At 52.5% G+C, this 19,572-nt stretch overlaps 1 protein-coding gene across 1 annotated transcript in view; it reads right to left on the bottom strand.

Moving 5' to 3' along the window:
* The window catches only part of LOC142003432 (uncharacterized), a 46,529-nt gene that overhangs the window by 16,743 nt on the left and 10,214 nt on the right, over positions 1-19,572 (bottom strand). Inside the window, exons 9-22 of the mRNA XM_074980391.1 lie at positions 18,711-18,854; positions 18,348-18,491; positions 16,324-16,467; positions 15,961-16,104; positions 13,937-14,080; positions 13,574-13,717; positions 11,550-11,693; positions 11,187-11,330; positions 9,083-9,226; positions 6,888-7,043; positions 5,078-5,139; positions 2,870-3,028; positions 1,107-1,266; positions 510-623 (exon numbers count right to left, since the gene is read on the bottom strand). Coding sequence (XP_074836492.1) covers positions 510-623; positions 1,107-1,266; positions 2,870-3,028; positions 5,078-5,139; positions 6,888-7,043; positions 9,083-9,226; positions 11,187-11,330; positions 11,550-11,693; positions 13,574-13,717; positions 13,937-14,080; positions 15,961-16,104; positions 16,324-16,467; positions 18,348-18,491; positions 18,711-18,854 — 1,947 coding nt within the window. The remainder of the gene's footprint in view (positions 1-509; positions 624-1,106; positions 1,267-2,869; positions 3,029-5,077; positions 5,140-6,887; positions 7,044-9,082; positions 9,227-11,186; positions 11,331-11,549; positions 11,694-13,573; positions 13,718-13,936; positions 14,081-15,960; positions 16,105-16,323; positions 16,468-18,347; positions 18,492-18,710; positions 18,855-19,572) is intronic.

Consider the following 19,572-nt stretch of genomic DNA (forward strand, 5'->3'; position numbering starts at 1 on the left):
CCTGGACAGGGATCACACGTCTGGGGCTCCCGGCAGGGTCACCACCACCCCAGCCGGCTCCGAGCTGCAGTGCTGTGGGATCTCCAGCTTCCAGGTTCCCTGCTCCCAGCTTCGGGGCTGCAGGGTCCCTCCACACTCCTGGCAGGGGACCCCAGTTCCCAGCTGCAGGGCTACGGGGTGCAGCCATGGAGCCTCCACTCCTCCCCATTTTTGGAAAACTTATGCAGGACAGGCAGCCATGCTGGGGATCCCATGGCTGTGGTTGTCTGTCCAGCAAAAGTCTTCCAAAAATCTGGCAACCCTATATGAAAGTGAAACCATCGCTTGAACCCTTGGACCTCTTATATTACAAATTAAGCCCTGCACCCCAGGCTGGTATAAAGCAACCCAAGATCCCTCGGGGAGTCCCTCTGCAGCCCTGGAAGATCTGGCTTCACAGCAGATCTGTGGAATGTACTGAAGTGGTTTGATTCCTGCTGCAGACCATCCACACAGCTCCCAGATGGTACCTTGAGCAAAGGCGTTCATGACCGTAGTGCAGGCAATGCTCATCAACTCGTTTTGGGAGGTCAGACTGATCTCTGCCTGTCTGCAATTATCCTTAATCAGCTGGGTCACAATGGCTGTGGGAAGAAGGAGAAGTGCTTCATTGCCGTGCTTTGAAAACAACCCTCCCTTTAGCACAGAGCTGAATTCTCCTCCAGGGAGACACGCCATTGGCTCTAAAGGGGCGACATTGTGTTAAAACCAGCCAAGGTCAGGAAAGAATCAGAAGACAGGACTATCCTTGTGCAGCATCCAGCCCAAAGAACCAGGGCTCATAGGCACTAGCACAATGCTCCTACTTACTGAGACCAGAGCCCCATTGTGCTGGGGAACAGAGGCACACGCAGCAAGAGATTGTTCCTACCCCTATATTTCACAGACAGGGAAACAAGCACCATGCAAGCAAATGATTTGCCAAAGTCGCTCGAGGAGGCAGAGATGGCACCTGTCTTTCTTATGCTTTAGCCCACTGCCCTAGCCATGAGGCCGCCTTGAGCGCAAAGAGCAGCTAGTGTGGTGCTCAGCTGTTTGCCGGGGGAGAGTGGGTTGCTTTTTCTTACTCATCTTCGCCGTGCTCGCATTCTGCGGCTTGTTCGTGGAGCTATTCAGAGCAGCTGCCCAGGCGTACGATTCTATGCGCCGCAGGACCTCGGTAACCAATGTGCCATTCGGCAACTGGTCAATTTCACTGACAAGCGAATCAAAAGAAGTGGCGATTTCCTGAGGTGTAAAAAGACAACTCGTGTCAAGCAGGGGTTGTTAAACAATGGCCCACTGGTTAACAGAGAGAGGGTCCCATGGCTCCCTAGGAACATAAGAATGGACAGACTGGGTCAGACCAAAGGTCCATTAGCCCAGGCTCCTGTCTTCTGACAGTGGCCAATGCCAGATGTCCCAGAGGGAGTGAACAGAGCAAGTGTTCTTCAAGTGATCTATCCCCTGTCCCCCCCTTCCCAGCTTTTGGCAAATAGAGGCTTTAGACACCACCTGTGCCCATCCTGGCTAAGAGCCGTTGAGGGACCTGCCCTCCATGAATTCATCTGGCTTTTTTTTTTTTTTTTAAATCCTGTCATAGTCCCGACTTCACGACACCCTCTGGAAAGGAGTTCCACTAGTGGGTTGTGTGAAGAAATACTTCCTTTTGTTTGTTTTAAAACTGCGGCCTATTAGTTTCATTTGGCGACCTTCTCATTCGCGTGATCCACCCCATTAGAATCATAGGGATGGAAGAGACCCCCAGAGGTGATCAAATCCAACCCCCTGCTCAAAGCAGGACCACTCCCAATAAATCATCCCAGGCAGGGTTTTGTCAAGCTTACGCTTAAATCCGCTAGGGGTGAAGATTCCACCTCCTCTCTAGGTAACTCGTTCCAGTGCTTCACCACCCTCCAAGTGAAATAGCTTTTCCTAATATCCAACCCAGACCTTCCCCACTGCAACTTCAGACTATTGCTTCTCATCCCGTCCTCTGTCACCACGCTGAACAGACTCTCTCCATCCTCTGTGGAACTCCCCTTCAGGTAGCTGAAGGCTGCTGTCAAATCCACTCCCCTCAGCCTCTTCTCTTCTGAAGACTAAATAAGCCTAATCCCTCAGCCTAGTCTCATAAGTCATGTGCTCCAGCCCCCTAACCATTTTCAATGCCCTCTGCTGGACTCTCTCCAACGCATACACCTCCTTTTTGTAATGGACACCCAGAACTGGATACAATATTCCACGTGGCCTTTCCAGTGCTTAACAAAGGGGAATAATCACTTCCCTAGATCTGCTGGCAATGCTCCTACTAATGCAATCCAACATACCATTAGCCTTCTTGGCTACAAGGCCACATTGTTGACTCAAGTCCAGCTTTTCAACCACTGTAATGCCCAGGTCCTTTTCTGCAGAGACTGATTCACCATCACAGAACATTGCAGGGCAGCTGCAACTGCTTATGTGGATGAGCAAGCAGGTTTTCGGGTCCCCCTGCCCTCCATGCACTTCTTATTGCCTGGCTCTCCATTCCACATGGTTCCCATGCTACCAAACCAGGTACCTGCCCCCATGAAAAAACTGCCTTGTTCCCCTCATCCCAAGACATTCACCACGCATTCCTGGCTGGCAGCTGAAACACCACGTGCTGGTCACTCCAGTTGACTCTTCTACAATAAAGGCAATTAAGCCTTGTTTTCAGTGACTTTTACAGACTCCGCCCAGGTTCACCTTTGCAAGAAAGAGTCTGGAGACCGTTCAATGCAGGTGGGAATAAAGACAGGGGACCTTGCCTCAATGGCGAGGGAGGGGGAAGGCAGGGAATGGCAAATACAGGCACTGAGCCGCTGACCTGCAGTGACTTTGACACGCTTCCATTCCCACATGCAGATGCTTGTGTCTCTGACATCTGTTTCAGGATGGAGCAAAACGAGCTGTTTTTCTGGTTTCCGTGAAGCTGAATGATGGAAAAAGGAGTGAGTTCTGTACCATACATACCCACCTGTCCTACCTAGGTGGCAGGGGAAAGACTGGTGGCTATCTCCAGACACCTGTTCTGTCCCTCTTCACCTCCTGTATGCTTCTCTCCATTCTTTCTCGGGAGCTCTGGCTATTTCTCCATCCAGCAAGGGTCCCCAGGTGTCTGACCAAGCAAAACTAAACACCGATGTCCCATCTCCTCTCGAAGGTTTCGTCCCCCTTACTCTCCTCCTGCCTTCATTTACTCGCTTATTCTAAGCCTATTGGATTTTGTGGACCCTCCTAGGCTCTGGGGCTGGTGTGTGAGGGGAATTTGTTTTGTTTTTCAGTGGGGGACCACTTCATGAGCTTGCTGTTTTTGTTCACTTCCCACTTGTATGGCCCCTGACTGATTTTTCTGTGCATCAGTGTCCCATTACCCAAAACCAATTCCCTTCCTCCACATCCAGATCAGTCACACTGAAATAAGGCAATCTGGGGCTGTTAGAAAGGCTATCCAGTCGATCCCTGACAGGTAAAAGGAAGAGCCCAAAAGATTTAATGAAAAATTAGGTTGATCACTTTGCTTGCCAGGACTCACTTGTCAATAGTTGCGGCTGTGAAATCCTCATTTCTTTATTGTTTTGTTTTTAAGCTCCCTACTTGCATTGTTTATCTGTGTGGCCTTTGTCTGGTTCTTTGTTTGTTTGCTGTCCGTTTAATTAAAGTGGTGTGAAATAATCAGTTTGATAGTCATGTTACACTGTGGTCGAGTAGGTTAGTCAAATTTCAGTAAAATGACTGGTGAAGGTATAGCTGAAAATATTGCTATAAAAATTGGGGACAACAAACACCACGCTGGGGAGAAAGGAAACTGGACTCGTGCTTGCCAGGAGCTAACCCCAGTAAACATTTAATTGTTTGCATCTCCAAACATCACGTATCGCTGATCTTTGTTCAAGTTAGAATGATCAGGTGGTGGGTGAATGAAGGGATAAGCCCAGGTTCGCCAGCCAGGCCATCCCGGATGGAGGATGGGGAGGTGGAACCTGGCACAGGGCCCTGGACAACCCCAGCCGTGCCCTCCCACCTCCACCCCTTCCCCTCCCCCACTCCCAGCAGCGGGGCCTGGGGATTATGTGGGGCAGCAGCTACAGTGGGCACCTCCCTTCACCCTCCCCACTCTCACCACATGGCACCAGCGGCAGTCTGCTCTGCTGAGCCCTCTTGGCCTGCTGAGATCTGCTGGTCCATGGACAGTGGAGAGCTGCCTGGGGCCTGGTCATGCTGCCTCAGAGAATCAGGGCTGAACAGGCGGAGCTATACTGGGAGCAGGCTGCTGCTGGTGCTTCATGGTAAGTAGGGGGGAAGCTCAGGGGAGGTGCCCCTCTGTTGCCGCTTTTCCCTGCCCCACTTAATCCTCCCCCCTCCCATCTGTAGGATGGCTGGAGTCACCACTGTGGCACCCCCAAAAGCGCAGGGCACCTGGCAGCCACTGCACCTCATTGTATGGATGGAACAGCTCTGCCATCAATGTGGGGAACAAAGGAGGCCACTGCCCTGGGGAATGCTAATACGAAAAAGTCTGGAGCACCCAACCATCACCACTGCAATTGCAGTGGTAGCAGTAGCTGGAGCCCCTGGCCCTTTATATTTCTGTGGGAGCACTGCATGGAATGTCCCACCGGCCTCTAAGGACTGGCTGGAGAGAGGGAGGACTGGGCTCTCGGTCCAGGTGACACCAAGGGCTGGCTGCCTTAGCCTTGCCCCTTCCACCCAAGGCCCTGCCCGTTCCACAGACATGGACCTGAGCCCCTCCCAGCCCTGCAATTCTGTCAGTCCCCCTAGATGAGCCCTTTAACATAACCCTCTCCACCTCCATCCACGCATTTTTCTCCACCCTCCTCTATGTACCAGATGTAGTTCATTTATCCTTCCTCTCCTTCTCTGTCCGTCCATACGGCCCCATCTAGGCACAACACACATGCTGCCTTAGTGCATTACAGACACTCTGCATGCCCATACACGTATCCATCCTATCCCTTTTCCCCTTCTGTCTTGCCCACAAAGATGACCCCATGTCAAATCACTCAACACATACCTGCTGAGGGGTCATGCACTGGTTGTTGTAATCCACTCCCAGCTGTTGGCTGAGATTGCTTTCTAGGAAAGGAAGCAGGAATCCAGAAGTTGGAGCCTCTCTGACAAGGACTGAATCTTTACACTAGGATCAAAATATCATTGCACTTCCAGGCACAGAAATGAAACCTGACAAAGTCCAACCAACAGCAGAGCTGGCACTAAAAGCTAAAGGAATTGTTTTATGAGGTCCAAGAAGGAAGCCTCACTCCAGAGGCAACTCTCCCCATAAGATAAGGAAATCACATGGGCATAGTTGGCTCCTCTGTAATAGGACCTAGCCAGCATCCACAAGCTATGCACATGCTGGTTGGTCGGAAAGAGAGCCCCACCACTATCACAGCCTTTCAGATGGTCAGGGCCTGATGTATATTCCATGTGTTAAGGCTGAGCGCCATTCTGATCCTTTAAGTGCAGAAGGTGGGGATGGGGGTCTACAAGAACTTTACAATTCCCTACCACTAAAGGTTAGTGCTTTAAAAAAACTCAAGGTCACCCTCACATAGGGTAATTTGCCACCACCACTGAGTGCAAAAACCTGTTTTGAGGACCCAGGAAGACACACTTGGATGTCTCCCCGTGAGTTAACCCCAAGCTCTTAACCCTCCTTCAGGAGAGAGCTTGGGAACAAAATGAACGGCAGTTTCCTCTTAGCTGACCTTCCAGTCGCAAGCACATGCGCACAGAGCTCCTACCTTCTAGCACACAGGAATGAGATCAGAGTCTAAAAAGAGGTGATTTATTATCAAAACAAAGACATACTTGGTAAGTATACTTGGTTGCAAGGTAAATAGTCTCAGACGGGTAGCCATGTTAGCGTATCTTCACAAAATAAAGCAAGCTGTCCTGTACTACCCAATTTCTCAGTTCTACTCCATAAATCTGATGAAGTGGCTCTTACTTATGAAATCTCATTAACTAATAAGTAAATTTCTTAGTCTTTAAGGTACTACAGGATTGCTTGCTTGGTTGCTGGGTGTTACAGAGCAAATGAAAAGGTAAATTGAAACACAAAGAATTGCTTCCAGGGGATTCAGTTGAAAAGTTACAGTGCACAGGGGGACACATCAGCCTGAGAAGTCCTACACCAAACCCGAAATAAAAATAATAACCTGATCGCATCTGACTAAATGTCCCCTTTCTAAATTTGAGATCTGGTTCCTCGTTCATTTCATCCTAGCATCTCTCTTCTGTCCGCACCAGAGGTCAGCAACCTTTCCCAGATGGAGTGCCAAAATTTGACCTTTTGACCTCTATGTATGGTCCCAGGGCTGGTGATACTTTTTAAAGTCACTAACAGCCCTGCTTACAACAGCTTCATTAACAAATAAATCCAGATGCGGGGCTCTAATGTTTCAGTGGCGGTTGGTAGCATTAGCTGGTCTTTTGTTATTCCACAGGTGGCCCGGTTTTGAGCAAGCTCCTGGCCGCATGGGGGAGGAGGGGCGGGGCTGAGCTCTCGCCTCACATGCCAGTGAAAATCAGCTCATGTACCACTTTTTGCATCCGTGCCGGGGATTGCTGCCCCCTAGTCTACACAAACAATTGCAACAGACAAATTATTGCTTCAATTCAAAAAATACACTCTCTCTTCCCATTGGCTCCCTTGGCTCCTTGCTAACACTTTCTGGAGGGTTTCAAGGACCCACTATCTCCGGGTTTACCCTTTACTTGCAATTCAGTTAACTGAATAGTGGGATGCCCAGGAAACAGGTAGAACCCTCCCATCTATCACCCCTTGAATTTGCCAAGGCAGTTGCAGTGACTGGTACCTGTGCAGTTCAAGGTGTCATGGTTGCCAGTTTGCCACATGGTCCTCCCAGGAGGGGAATATCCTGGACAGCACTGGCAGGTGAAATTCCCTGGGGTGTTAATGCAGATGCTGCGATGGCCACACAAGGAAGGGTTCCAAGAGCATTCATCAATGTCTAAACAGAAGAGCATGGAATTAGTTACTCAAAGTGACACTTACCAGCTCAAACCAAGATCAGAGGCCAGTTGTGCAGGCGCTGAGACCACAGAGGGCATGTCTGTCTAAACTGCCTGTTAAGCCCAGATCCTGAATCAGATTTTTAGCCTTAGGGCCCCCTTGCCCTCGCATCTGATCACACCCATGTCACTCTGATTCAGGTCAGCAAGTACTTAGGTCTTGGGTCCTAGCACATATCTAGAGGGGTGGGTCCGAGCCGGCGACCTGCTGGAGATCCTGGGCTGTGGGGACTTAGGTGGGCCATTTCACAGTGTGAATGCAGCTCAAACTGCAGGCTGAAGTCAGAATGTTTACATGACACACATGTGTTAGCGCAGCTACAAGACCTGGGTCCAGCACTTGTAAACTCAGGTTAACAATGCAGCTTGGATGTGTAATCCACACACCTGGGTGTGGTTCACTGTCCCTTGCGGAGGCACCTAGACCACTTACACAGAGAACGAATGAGTTTCCCCTACAGCCTGAGCCAAAAACCAGCGGGCTTTTAGTTCAAACTGTAGAGGCATTGAATTCCAGAGATGCCAGGTTCAAATCTACATGTGGGCGGTTACAAGCGTGGCCTTGAAATCACTGAGTTCACCACAGTCCCTCACACAAATAGCTTTACAACTAAACCATGAGCCACATAAAGGAAATATTGCGATCCACATCATGCGGAGGAGGAGCTGAGGCAGATTGCTTGGGATGCTCAGGACCTAACACAGGAAGCACCTCCCTTCTTGTCCAGCAACTCCCATTAGGGCACTCACAGAAATTGTTACCAGTGCAAGTCAGGTGAGAGAAATCAGGTCTCTCGGAGCCATCAGTGGAAGAATTATACCCTGTTAAGCGTTTGCAGATGAAAGATCTATTGATGATTTTGCAGACGGCATTAGCTGCGCAGACCGGGGGCTCTTGTACCCGTTCATTAACATCCACACTGAAACGCCCCTCCCCACCCAGAATCTATCACTGCAATCACCCGGGGAAGCACATGGGTAAACAGTGTTATGTTTGCTATGGCCCAGTAATTATAGTTACACCCTTTGATAGTCCCTTGATTCTGCTCTGGAGAGACCTTGTGTTTCTGAATGATGAGCTTGAATCCAACCAAGTTTGGGGACTTAAGGTGGGAGTGGCTGGGTGGAGTACTCTAGCCTCCGAAATACAGCACATCAGATCACAACTGCCTCTGTGCACACGCATATGTTAACACTAACACAGCACAGCTGGAGCAGCCTGATCTAAGGGGCTTGGTACTATAGGGGCAACCAGGGCCATCTTTACGCCCCGCGCAGCCAAACTAACTACACCCTCCCTCCCCACCGAGGAGCCAAACAGTAACTCGGCAGGGTGAGGGGCTGTGCTCAGGGCTATGGGGGCAGGAGAAGGACAGAGAGGCTGGTGGGGGAACAGGTGGAAGGGGGGTACAGTGCAATGCATCAATGATATGGGCCAGGAGGTGGAGAAGGGGGCTTGGGGGGTCAGGGCCACCGAAATCAGGGCAGGGGGTGCATCTGAGCTGGGTGTGGGGGGGCTGAGGGATTCAGCCGCTGGGGCTGGGAGGCTGAGGAGTGGGATGAGGGGCTGGGGGACTGGACTGTGGGGCCAGGAGGGGGAGCAGAGGTCCAGAGGAATGGGGCCACTTGAGGCAGTGCTGGCCTTCGGCTGTCATGCAGGTGTGGAATCGGGCACGACTTAATTTGAGGCAAAGTGGTTCTGCAAATTTAGTGGTGCCCTCGCCGCTGCATATACTGCATAGGGCCAGAGGAGGCCCTTGGGGCACTTAGCCCATCCCACCACTCACACCTCTCTGGCTACTCTCTATTGATCTTCATGGTCACAGCATCTGCTCCGTCAGTCGGTAAAGTTCCCTGATGAAAACCTTTTCTGACAAGAGTAAGAGCCGCTCCCAACGTCATTAGAGCAACTGCCACTACTGTCTCCCCATTACACAGCTCCTGTTCACTCAGTGGGGGCTCCACAGCTGATACTCACCCACACACCGCACACTTGAGTCGGTGAAGGGCTCCTTCCCAAAACTGGGCACAAACCCGTCTCTGCACCTGCACTGGTGGCCCCCAACGATGTTTTCACAACTTGCAAAATCAGGACAGAGGGAGGAGCTCGCACACACGTTAGCTGTGAAAGGAAGATGGAGCCCTGTCATTTAAGGTATGTAACCGAGAACCCTTCGCACCTTGTCTTTGACCTCCTCAGTGTGGTTCACATTCGTTCATCAACCTATTACTCGTGCAGTAACGAGAAAAGGGTGGACCCGAGCAGGGGAGGTGGCTGGGATGGGAGGATCAAGCCAGCTGGGTGCTTCTTCTGAAGGCACCAGGGTAAGGAACAAATCCCATCTCCTGAAGCTACAAAAGGAAAAGCAGGAGGAGCTGAGGAAGGTGGAGGTGGAGGACTGGTCCAGGGGACAGGGAAGAATGGAGCTGGCTCCAACTCATTTCCTTCCAGAACTTAATCAACCCACACACGCGTTTCTCAGTCTGCACCAATGAGTCCCACAGATTATCATCGCACTGTGTCAAACTAAAACTTTCCCTTCTACCCATTTGACTGTGGCTGGCCCCGATACGGCCCACAGAAGGAGGGGAATACACAGAAACCTTCCAAATTACATCTTCGGGATGAGGTTCCTTGCCTCGTCCTGACAGATAACAGCGCCACAAAGGGAGTGGCGGAAAGGGGCGGGGCCACCATATGCTCCTCCCCTCTCCACTTCTCAAAGACCCTGCCAATCACACGGAGGAGGGAAAGGCACTGAATCCGCGGAAGGCTGTAAGGGTGGGGTTGGGGGCTCCTATACCGTGGAGAATTCATAGAAACTTTCTGTCCCAAGAGCTATGCTGCTTTGCCACCCAAGGACCTGTGCAGTTCACACAGTTTACCCCAGGACTGCCAAACTTCTGACAGGAGAAAACTGAATACCATCACCACGCCACACACCATGCTCTGTGCCATTACCCCTCCTTTCCTCCCTCACAAACTCACTCGCTTTCTCCAGGCTGAGGAAAGGGGCTGCAGATCATGGGCTGTGAGGACTGAGGTGGGCCAGAAATGAGGGGGTTGGAGTGCAGGAGGGGGTTCCGGGCTGAGGCAGAGGGTTGGGTGCAGTAGGGGGTTCAGGGGGTGGGTTCCAGGCAGTGTGTGCCTCGGGCGGCTCCAAGGAACACAGGAAGCGGCAACGTGTCCCTCAGCTCCAAGGTGGAGGAGGGGGCCAGGAGCGTGCTGCCCCCACTGGCAGAGGCAATGGGCGGGAGCAGCAGGATCAAGCCAACGGCTGCTGCTAAGGCGGTACTTGCAGTGGGGCAGCAAATTGACCTCTCCTAAACCTGCCTCCACCCACACAAGGTGGCAGCAACCGCCTGGGAGCCATGCACAGCCGGGGGCGCAGGTGGGGGCCTGCCTTAGCCCCACAGTGCCGCCAACCACGCTTTTAATGGCCAGGCGTGCAGTGCTTTTCTGCCAGGCGTTCTGGTCAGAATCCGAACACCTGACAACACGAGTTGAACCCAGCGTTGGTTGAGCCTCCTCTACCCTGCGCTGCTTAGAGATGGATTCAGCCCCAGAAGGACTATACATCTCCATGCTGCCACTCACCCAGGGCTGCGTGCTGAGTGTACAGTCTATTGTTATCCTGCTTTTTTCACTCTCACTGGATGATCTCTCATTCATGGAGAGAGGAGAGGACAGATTAATAGATGGCTCCGGAGTGTTGTAATAATCCCTTTGGCAGGTCGTAGCTGGACTTTGACCTGAGGGCATAATTCCCATTCTTGAAGGGAAATCCTCGCACCGACTCCCACCAAGCCAACGTGCTAACAAGAGAGTTGAGCTACAGCAGCATAATCTAAGGTGCTGGGAACTCTCAGGGGCAGCTAGCCCATCCCACCACTTCCACCAGCCTGGCTACTCTCTATCGGCAGCATGCTACCTCCATTGCATCTGCTCGATCCGTTGGCTAATGAATAGTATATCTGAGAAGTACAAGAGCTGCTGCCAACGGCATTAGAGCAAGTGTCACTACAGTCACCCCATCACACAGCTCCTGCTCACTGAGTGGAGCTCTGCAGCTGATACTCACAAACACACTTCACAGCTGGATCGGTGAAGGGCTCCTTCCCAAAACTGGGCACAAACCCATGCCTACAGCTGCAGCGGTGGCCCCCAACAATGTTTTCACAAGTGGCAGAATCAGGACAGACGGAGGAATTCGCACACACGTTAACTGTGAAAGGAAGATGGAGCCCTGTCATTTAAGGCATGCAACAGAGAACCCTTCACACCTTGTCTTTGACCTTCTCAGAGAGTCGGCTGGGAACCCTGACATATAACTCTTCTGTCAAGAGCAAGACTTGTTCCCAATGGCATTTCTGAAAGTGACGCTTCAGTCACCCCATTACACAGCTCCTGCTCACTCAGGGGGGGATCCGCAGCTGATACTCACCCACACACTGCACTCTTGGGTTGGTGAAGGGCTGCTCACCAAAAGTAGGCACCAAACTATCCTTACACGTGCAGCGGTAGCCCCCGAAGATGTTTTCACAAGCTGCATTCTGAGGACAGATGGAGGAATTCGCACACCGGTTAACTGTGAAAGGAAAACGGAGCTCTGTTGTTTATGGCATGTTACAGAGAACCCATTCCACCTTTTCTTTGACCTCCTTAGTGTCCTACACATTCTTTTGTTCACCTGTTATTTGTGTGGTGAGGAGAAAAGGGTGGACCTAGCAGGGCAGGTGGCTGGGGTGTCAGGATCAAGCCAGTTAGAGGACTCCTCTGAAGGTACCAGGGCAAGGAACTAACCCCATCTCCTGAAGCCACAAAAGGAAAAGCAGGAGTTGCTGAGGAAGGTGGAGGACTGGTATAGGGGACGGGGAGGAACTGAGCTGGCTCCGACTGGTTTTACGCCAGAACACAACCAACCCACGTACACATTTCCCAGTCTGCACATATGAGTCCCACAGTTTAACACCGCACCGTGTCAAACTAAAACTTCCCTTTTCATCCATTTGCTTGTGGCCGGCCCCAGTATGGCCCATAGAAGGAGGGGAGTGCCCAAATCCTCCACGCTACATCTTCTCAGTGAGGCTTCTGCCCGAGAGATAACAGCGCCCCAAAGGGAGTGGTGGAAAGGGGAGGGGCCACCTTACGCTCCTCCCCTCTCCACTTCTCAAAGATCCTGCCAATCACGTGGAGGAGGGAAAGGTGCTGAAGCCATGGAAGGCTGTAAGGGTGGACTTGACGGCTCCTATAGCCTGGATATCTCCCAGGAACTTTCTGCCCCAAGAGCCATCCTGCTCCGTCACCCGAAGCCCTGTGCATTTCTTACACTTTACCCCAGGGCTCTCATATTTCTGACAGGAGAAAACTGAGTTCTGTCACCACACCCCCACCATGCTCTGTGCTATGGCCCTTCCATCGCTGTCGCCATTACTCCTCCTTTCCTCTCCCCCTAACTCACTCGCTTTCTCCAGGCTGAGGAAAGGGGCTGGAGATCTTGGGCTGTGGGGACTGAGGTGGGCCAGAAATGAGGGGGTTGGAGTGATCCGAGGGACACAGGAAGCGGCAACGTGTCCCTCAGCTCCAAGGTGGAGGAGGGGGCCAGGAGCGTGCTGCCCCCACTGGCAGAGGCAATGGGCGGGAGCAGCAGGATCAAGCCAACGGCTGCTGCTAAGGCGGTACTTGCAGTGGGGCAGCAAATTGACCTCTCCTAAACCTGCCTCCACCCACACAAGATGGCAGCAACCGCCTGGGAGCCATGCACAGCCGGGGGCGCAGGTGGGGGCCTGCCTTAGCCCCACAGTGCCGCCAACCACGCTTTTAATGGCCAGGCGTGCAGTGCTTTTCTGCCAGGCGTTCTGGTCAGAATCCGAACACCTGACAACACGAGTTGAACCCAGCGTTGGTTGAGCCTCCTCTACCCTGCGCTGCTTAGAGATGGATTCAGCCCCAGAAGGACTATACATCTCCATGCTGCCACTCACCCAGGGCTGCGTGCTGAGTGTACAGTCTATTGTTATCCTGCTTTTTTCACTCTCACTGGATGATCTCTCATTCATGGAGAGAGGAGAGGACAGATTAATAGATGGCTCCGGAGTGTTGTAATAATCCCTTTGGCAGGTCGTAGCTGGACTTTGACCTGAGGGCATAATTCCCATTCTTGAAGGGAAATCCTCGCACCGACTCCCACCAAGCCAACGTGCTAACAAGAGAGTTGAGCTACAGCAGCGTAATCTAAGGTGCTGGGAACTCTCAGGGGCAGCTAGCCCATCCCACCACTTCCACCAGCCTGGCTACTCTCTATCGGCAGCATGCTACCTCCATTGCATCTGCTCGATCCGTTGGCTAATGAATAGTTTATCTGAGAAGTACAAGAGCTGCTGCCAACGGCATTAGAGCAAGTGTCACTACAGTCACCCCATCACACAGCTCCTGCTCACTGAGTGGAGCTCTGCAGCTGATACTCACAAACACACTTCACAGCTGGATCGGTGAAGGGCTCCTTCCCAAAACTGGGCACAAACCCATGCCTACAGCTGCAGTGGTGGCCCCCAACAATGTTTTCACAAGTGGCAGAATCAGGACAGACGGAGGAATTCGCACACACGTTAACTGTGAAAGGAAGATGGAGCCCTGTCATTTAAGGCATGCAACAGAGAACCCTTCACACCTTGTCTTTGACCTTCTCAGAGAGTCGGCTGGGAACCCTGACATATAACTCTTCTGTCAAGAGCAAGACTTGTTCCCAATGGCATTTCTGAAAGTGACGCTTCAGTCACCCCATTACACAGCTCCTGCTCACTCAGGGGGGGATCCGCAGCTGATACTCACCCACACACTGCACTCTTGGGTTGGTGAAGGGCTGCTCACCAAAAGTAGGCACTAAACTATCCTTACACGTGCAGCGGTAGCCCCCGAAGATGTTTTCACAAGCTGCATTCTGAGGACAGATGGAGGAATTCGCACACCGGTTAACTGTGAAAGGAAAACGGAGCTCTGTTGTTTATGGCATGTTACAGAGAACCCATTCCACCTTTTCTTTGACCTCCTTAGTGTCCTACACATTCTTTTGTTCACCTGTTATTTGTGTGGTGAGGAGAAAAGGGTGGACCTAGCAGGGCAGGTGGCTGGGGTGTCAGGATCAAGCCAGTTAGAGGACTCCTCTGAAGGTACCAGGGCAAGGAACTAACCCCATCTCCTGAAGCCACAAAAGGAAAAGCAGGAGTTGCTGAGGAAGGTGGAGGACTGGTATAGGGGACGGGGAGGAACTGAGCTGGCTCCGACTGGTTTTACGCCAGAACACAACCAACCCACGTACACATTTCCCAGTCTGCACATATGAGTCCCACAGTTTAACACCGCACCGTGTCAAACTAAAACTTCCCTTTTCATCCATTTGCTTGTGGCCGGCCCCAGAATGGCCCATAGAAGGAGGGGAGTGCCCAAATCCTCCACGCTACATCTTCTCAGTGAGGCTTCTGCCCGAGAGATAACAGCGCCCCAAAGGGAGTGGTGGAAAGGGGAGGGGCCACCTTACGCTCCTCCCCTCTCCACTTCTCAAAGATCCTGCCAATCACGTGGAGGAGGGAAAGGTGCTGAAGCCATGGAAGGCTGTAAGGGTGGACTTGACGGCTCCTATAGCCTGGATATCTCCCAGGAACTTTCTGCCCCAAGAGCCATCCTGCTCCGTCACCCGAAGCCCTGTGCATTTCTTACACTTTACCCCAGGGCTCTCATATTTCTGACAGGAGAAAACTGAGTTCTGTCACCACACCCCCACCATGCTCTGTGCTATGGCCCTTCCATCGCTGTCGCCATTACTCCTCCTTTCCTCTCCCCCTAACTCACTCGCTTTCTCCAGGCTGAGGAAAGGGGCTGGAGATCTTGGGCTGTGGGGACTGAGGTGGGCCAGAAATGAGGGGGTTGGAGTGATCCGAGGAACACAGGAAGCGGCAACGTGTCCCTCAGCTCCAAGGTGGAGGAGGGGGCCAGGAGCGTGCTGCCCCCACTGGCAGAGGCAATGGGCGGGAGCAGCAGGATCAAGCCAACGGCTGCTGCTAAGGCGGTACTTGCAGTGGGGCAGCAAATTGACCTCTCCTAAACCTGCCTCCACCCACACAAGGTGGCAGCAACCGCCTGGGAGCCATGCACAGCCGGGGGCGCAGGTGGGGGCCTGCCTTAGCCCCACAGTGCCGCCAACCACGCTTTTAATGGCCAGGCGTGCAGTGCTTTTCTGCCAGGCGTTCTGGTCAGAATCCGAACACCTGACAACACGAGTTGAACCCAGCGTTGGTTGAGCCTCCTCTACCCTGCGCTGCTTAGAGATGGATTCAGCCCCAGAAGGACTATACATCTCCATGCTGCCACTCACCCAGGGCTGCGTGCTGAGTGTACAGTCTATTGTTATCCTGCTTTTTTCACTCTCACTGGATGATCTCTCATTCATGGAGAGAGGAGAGGACAGATTAATAGATGGCTCCGGAGTGTTGTAATAATCCCTTTGGCAGGTCGTAGCTGGACTTTGACCTGAGGGCATAATTCCCATTCTTGAAGGGAAATCCTCGCACCGACTCCCACCAAGCCAACGTGCTAACAAGAGAGTTGAGCTACAGCAGCGTAATCTAAGGTGCTGGGAACTCTCAGGGGCAGCTAGCCCATCCCACCACTTCCACCAGCCTGGCTACTCTCTATCGGCAGCATGCTACCTCCATTGCATCTGCTCGATCCGTTGGCTAATGAATAGTTTATCTGAGAAGTACAAGAGCTGCTGCCAACGGCATTAGAGCAAGTGTCACTACAGTCACCCCATCACACAGCTCCTGCTCACTGAGTGGAGCTCTGCAGCTGATACTCACAAACACACTTCACAGCTGGATCGGTGAAGGGCTCCTTCCCAAAACTGGGCACAAACCCATGCCTACAGCTGCAGCGGTGGCCCCCAACAATGTTTTCACAAGTGGCAGAATCAGGACAGACGGAGGAATTCGCACACACGTTAACTGTGAAAGGAAGATGGAGCCCTGTCATTTAAGGCATGCAACAGAGAACCCTTCACACCTTGTCTTTGACCTTCTCAGAGAGTCGGCTGGGAACCCTGACATATAACTCTTCTGTCAAGAGCAAGACTTGTTCCCAATGGCATTTCTGAAAGTGACGCTTCAGTCACCCCATTACACAGCTCCTGCTCACTCAGGGGGGGATCCGCAGCTGATACTCACCCACACACTGCACTCTTGGGTTGGTGAAGGGCTGCTCACCAAAAGTAGGCACCAAACTATCCTTACACGTGCAGCGGTAGCCCCCGAAGATGTTTTCACAAGCTGCATTCTGAGGACAGATGGAGGAATTCGCACACCGGTTAACTGTGAAAGGAAAACGGAGCTCTGTTGTTTATGGCATGTTACAGAGAACCCATTCCACCTTTTCTTTGACCTCCATAGTGTCCTACACATTCTTTTGTTCACCTGTTATTTGTGTGGTGAGGAGAAAAGGGTGGACCTAGCAGGGCAGGTGGCTGGGGTGTCAGGATCAAGCCAGTTAGAGGACTCCTCTGAAGGTACCAGGGCAAGGAACTAACCCCATCTCCTGAAGCCACAAAAGGAAAAGCAGGAGTTGCTGAGGAAGGTGGAGGACTGGTATAGGGGACGGGGAGGAACTGAGCTGGCTCCGACTGGTTTTACGCCAGAACACAACCAACCCACGTACACATTTCCCAGTCTGCACATATGAGTCCCACAGTTTAACACCGCACCGTGTCAAACTAAAACTTCCCTTTTCATCCATTTGCTTGTGGCCGGCCCCAGTATGGCCCATAGAAGGAGGGGAGTGCCCAAATCCTCCACGCTACATCTTCTCAGTGAGGCTTCTGCCCGAGAGATAACAGCGCCCCAAAGGGAGTGGTGGAAAGGGGAGGGGCCACCTTACGCTCCTCCCCTCTCCACTTCTCAAAGATCCTGCCAATCACGTGGAGGAGGGAAAGGTGCTGAAGCCATGGAAGGCTGTAAGGGTGGACTTGACGGCTCCTACAGCCTGGATATCTCCCAGGAACTTTCTGCCCCAAGAGCCATCCTGCTCCGTCACCCGAAGCCCTGTGCATTTCTTACACTTTACCCCAGGGCTCTCATATTTCTGACAGGAGAAAACTGAGTTCTGTCACCACACCCCCACCATGCTCTGTGCTATGGCCCTTCCATCGCTGTCGCCATTACTCCTCCTTTCCTCTCCCCCTAACTCACTCGCTTTCTCCAGGCTGAGGAAAGGGGCTGGAGATCTTGGGCTGTGGGGACTGAGGTGGGCCAGAAATGAGGGGGTTGGAGTGATCCGAGGAACACAGGAAGCGGCAACGTGTCCCTCAGCTCCAAGGTGGAGGAGGGGGCCAGGAGCGTGCTGCCCCCACTGGCAGAGGCAATGGGCGGGAGCAGCAGGATCAAGCCAACGGCTGCTGCTAAGGCGGTACTTGCAGTGGGGCAGCAAATTGACCTCTCCTAAACCTGCCTCCACCCACACAAGGTGGCAGCAACCGCCTGGGAGCCATGCACAGCCGGGGGCGCAGGTGGGGGCCTGCCTTAGCCCCACAGTGCCGCCAACCACGCTTTTAATGGCCAGGCGTGCAGTGCTTTTCTGCCAGGCGTTCTGGTCAGAATCCGAACACCTGACAACACGAGTTGAACCCAGCGTTGGTTGAGCCTCCTCTACCCTGCGCTGCTTAGAGATGGATTCAGCCCCAGAAGGACTATACATCTCCATGCTGCCACTCACCCAGGGCTGCGTGCTGAGTGTACAGTCTATTGTTATCCTGCTTTTTTCACTCTCACTGGATGATCTCTCATTCATGGAGAGAGGAGAGGACAGATTAATAGATGGCTCCGGAGTGTTGTAATAATCCCTTTGGCAGGTCGTAGCTGGACTTTGACCTGAGGGCATAATTCCCATTCTTGAAGGGAAATCCTCGCACCGACTCCCACCAAGCCAACGTGCTAACAAGAGAGTTGAGCTACAGCAGCGTAATCTAAGGTGCTGGGAACTCTCAGGGGCAGCTAGCCCATCCCACCACTTCCACCAGCCTGGCTACTCTCTATCGGCAGCATGCTACCTCCATTGCATCTGCTCGATCCGTTGGCTAATGAATAGTTTATCTGAGAAGTACAAGAGCTGCTGCCAACGGCATTAGAGCAAGTGTCACTACAGTCACCCCATCACACAGCTCCTGCTCACTGAGTGGAGCTCTGCAGCTGATACTCACAAACACACTTCACAGCTGGATCGGTGAAGGGCTCCTTCCCAAAACTGGGCACAAACCCATGCCTACAGCTGCAGCGGTGGCCCCCAACAATGTTTTCACAAGTGGCAGAATCAGGACAGACGGAGGAATTCGCACACACGTTAACTGTGAAAGGAAGATGGAGCCCTGTCATTTAAGGCATGCAACAGAGAACCCTTCACACCTTGTCTTTGACCTTCTCAGAGAGTCGGCTGGGAACCCTGACATATAACTCTTCTGTCAAGAGCAAGACTTGTTCCCAATGGCATTTCTGAAAGTGACGCTTCAGTCACCCCATTACACAGCTCCTGCTCACTCAGGGGGGGATCCGCAGCTGATACTCACCCACACACTGCACTCTTGGGTTGGTGAAGGGCTGCTCACCAAAAGTAGGCACTAAACTATCCTTACACGTGCAGCGGTAGCCCCCGAAGATGTTTTCACAAGCTGCATTCTGAGGACAGATGGAGGAATTCGCACACCGGTTAACTGTGAAAGGAAAACGGAGCTCTGTTGTTTATGGCATGTTACAGAGAACCCATTCCACCTTTTCTTTGACCTCCTTAGTGTCCTACACATTCTTTTGTTCACCTGTTATTTGTGTGGTGAGGAGAAAAGGGTGGACCTAGCAGGGCAGGTGGCTGGGGTGTCAGGATCAAGCCAGTTAGAGGACTCCTCTGAAGGTACCAGGGCAAGGAACTAACCCCATCTCCTGAAGCCACAAAAGGAAAAGCAGGAGTTGCTGAGGAAGGTGGAGGACTGGTATAGGGGACGGGGAGGAACTGAGCTGGCTCCGACTGGTTTTACGCCAGAACACAACCAACCCACGTACACATTTCCCAGTCTGCACATATGAGTCCCACAGTTTAACACCGCACCGTGTCAAACTAAAACTTCCCTTTTCATCCATTTGCTTGTGGCCGGCCCCAGAATGGCCCATAGAAGGAGGGGAGTGCCCAAATCCTCCACGCTACATCTTCTCAGTGAGGCTTCTGCCCGAGAGATAACAGCGCCCCAAAGGGAGTGGTGGAAAGGGGAGGGGCCACCTTACGCTCCTCCCCTCTCCACTTCTCAAAGATCCTGCCAATCACGTGGAGGAGGGAAAGGTGCTGAAGCCATGGAAGGCTGTAAGGGTGGACTTGACGGCTCCTACAGCCTGGATATCTCCCAGGAACTTTCTGCCCCAAGAGCCATCCTGCTCCGTCAC

This window comes from Carettochelys insculpta, chromosome 29 (assembly GCF_033958435.1).
Source record: "Carettochelys insculpta isolate YL-2023 chromosome 29, ASM3395843v1, whole genome shotgun sequence".
NCBI lineage: Eukaryota > Metazoa > Chordata > Testudines > Carettochelyidae > Carettochelys > Carettochelys insculpta.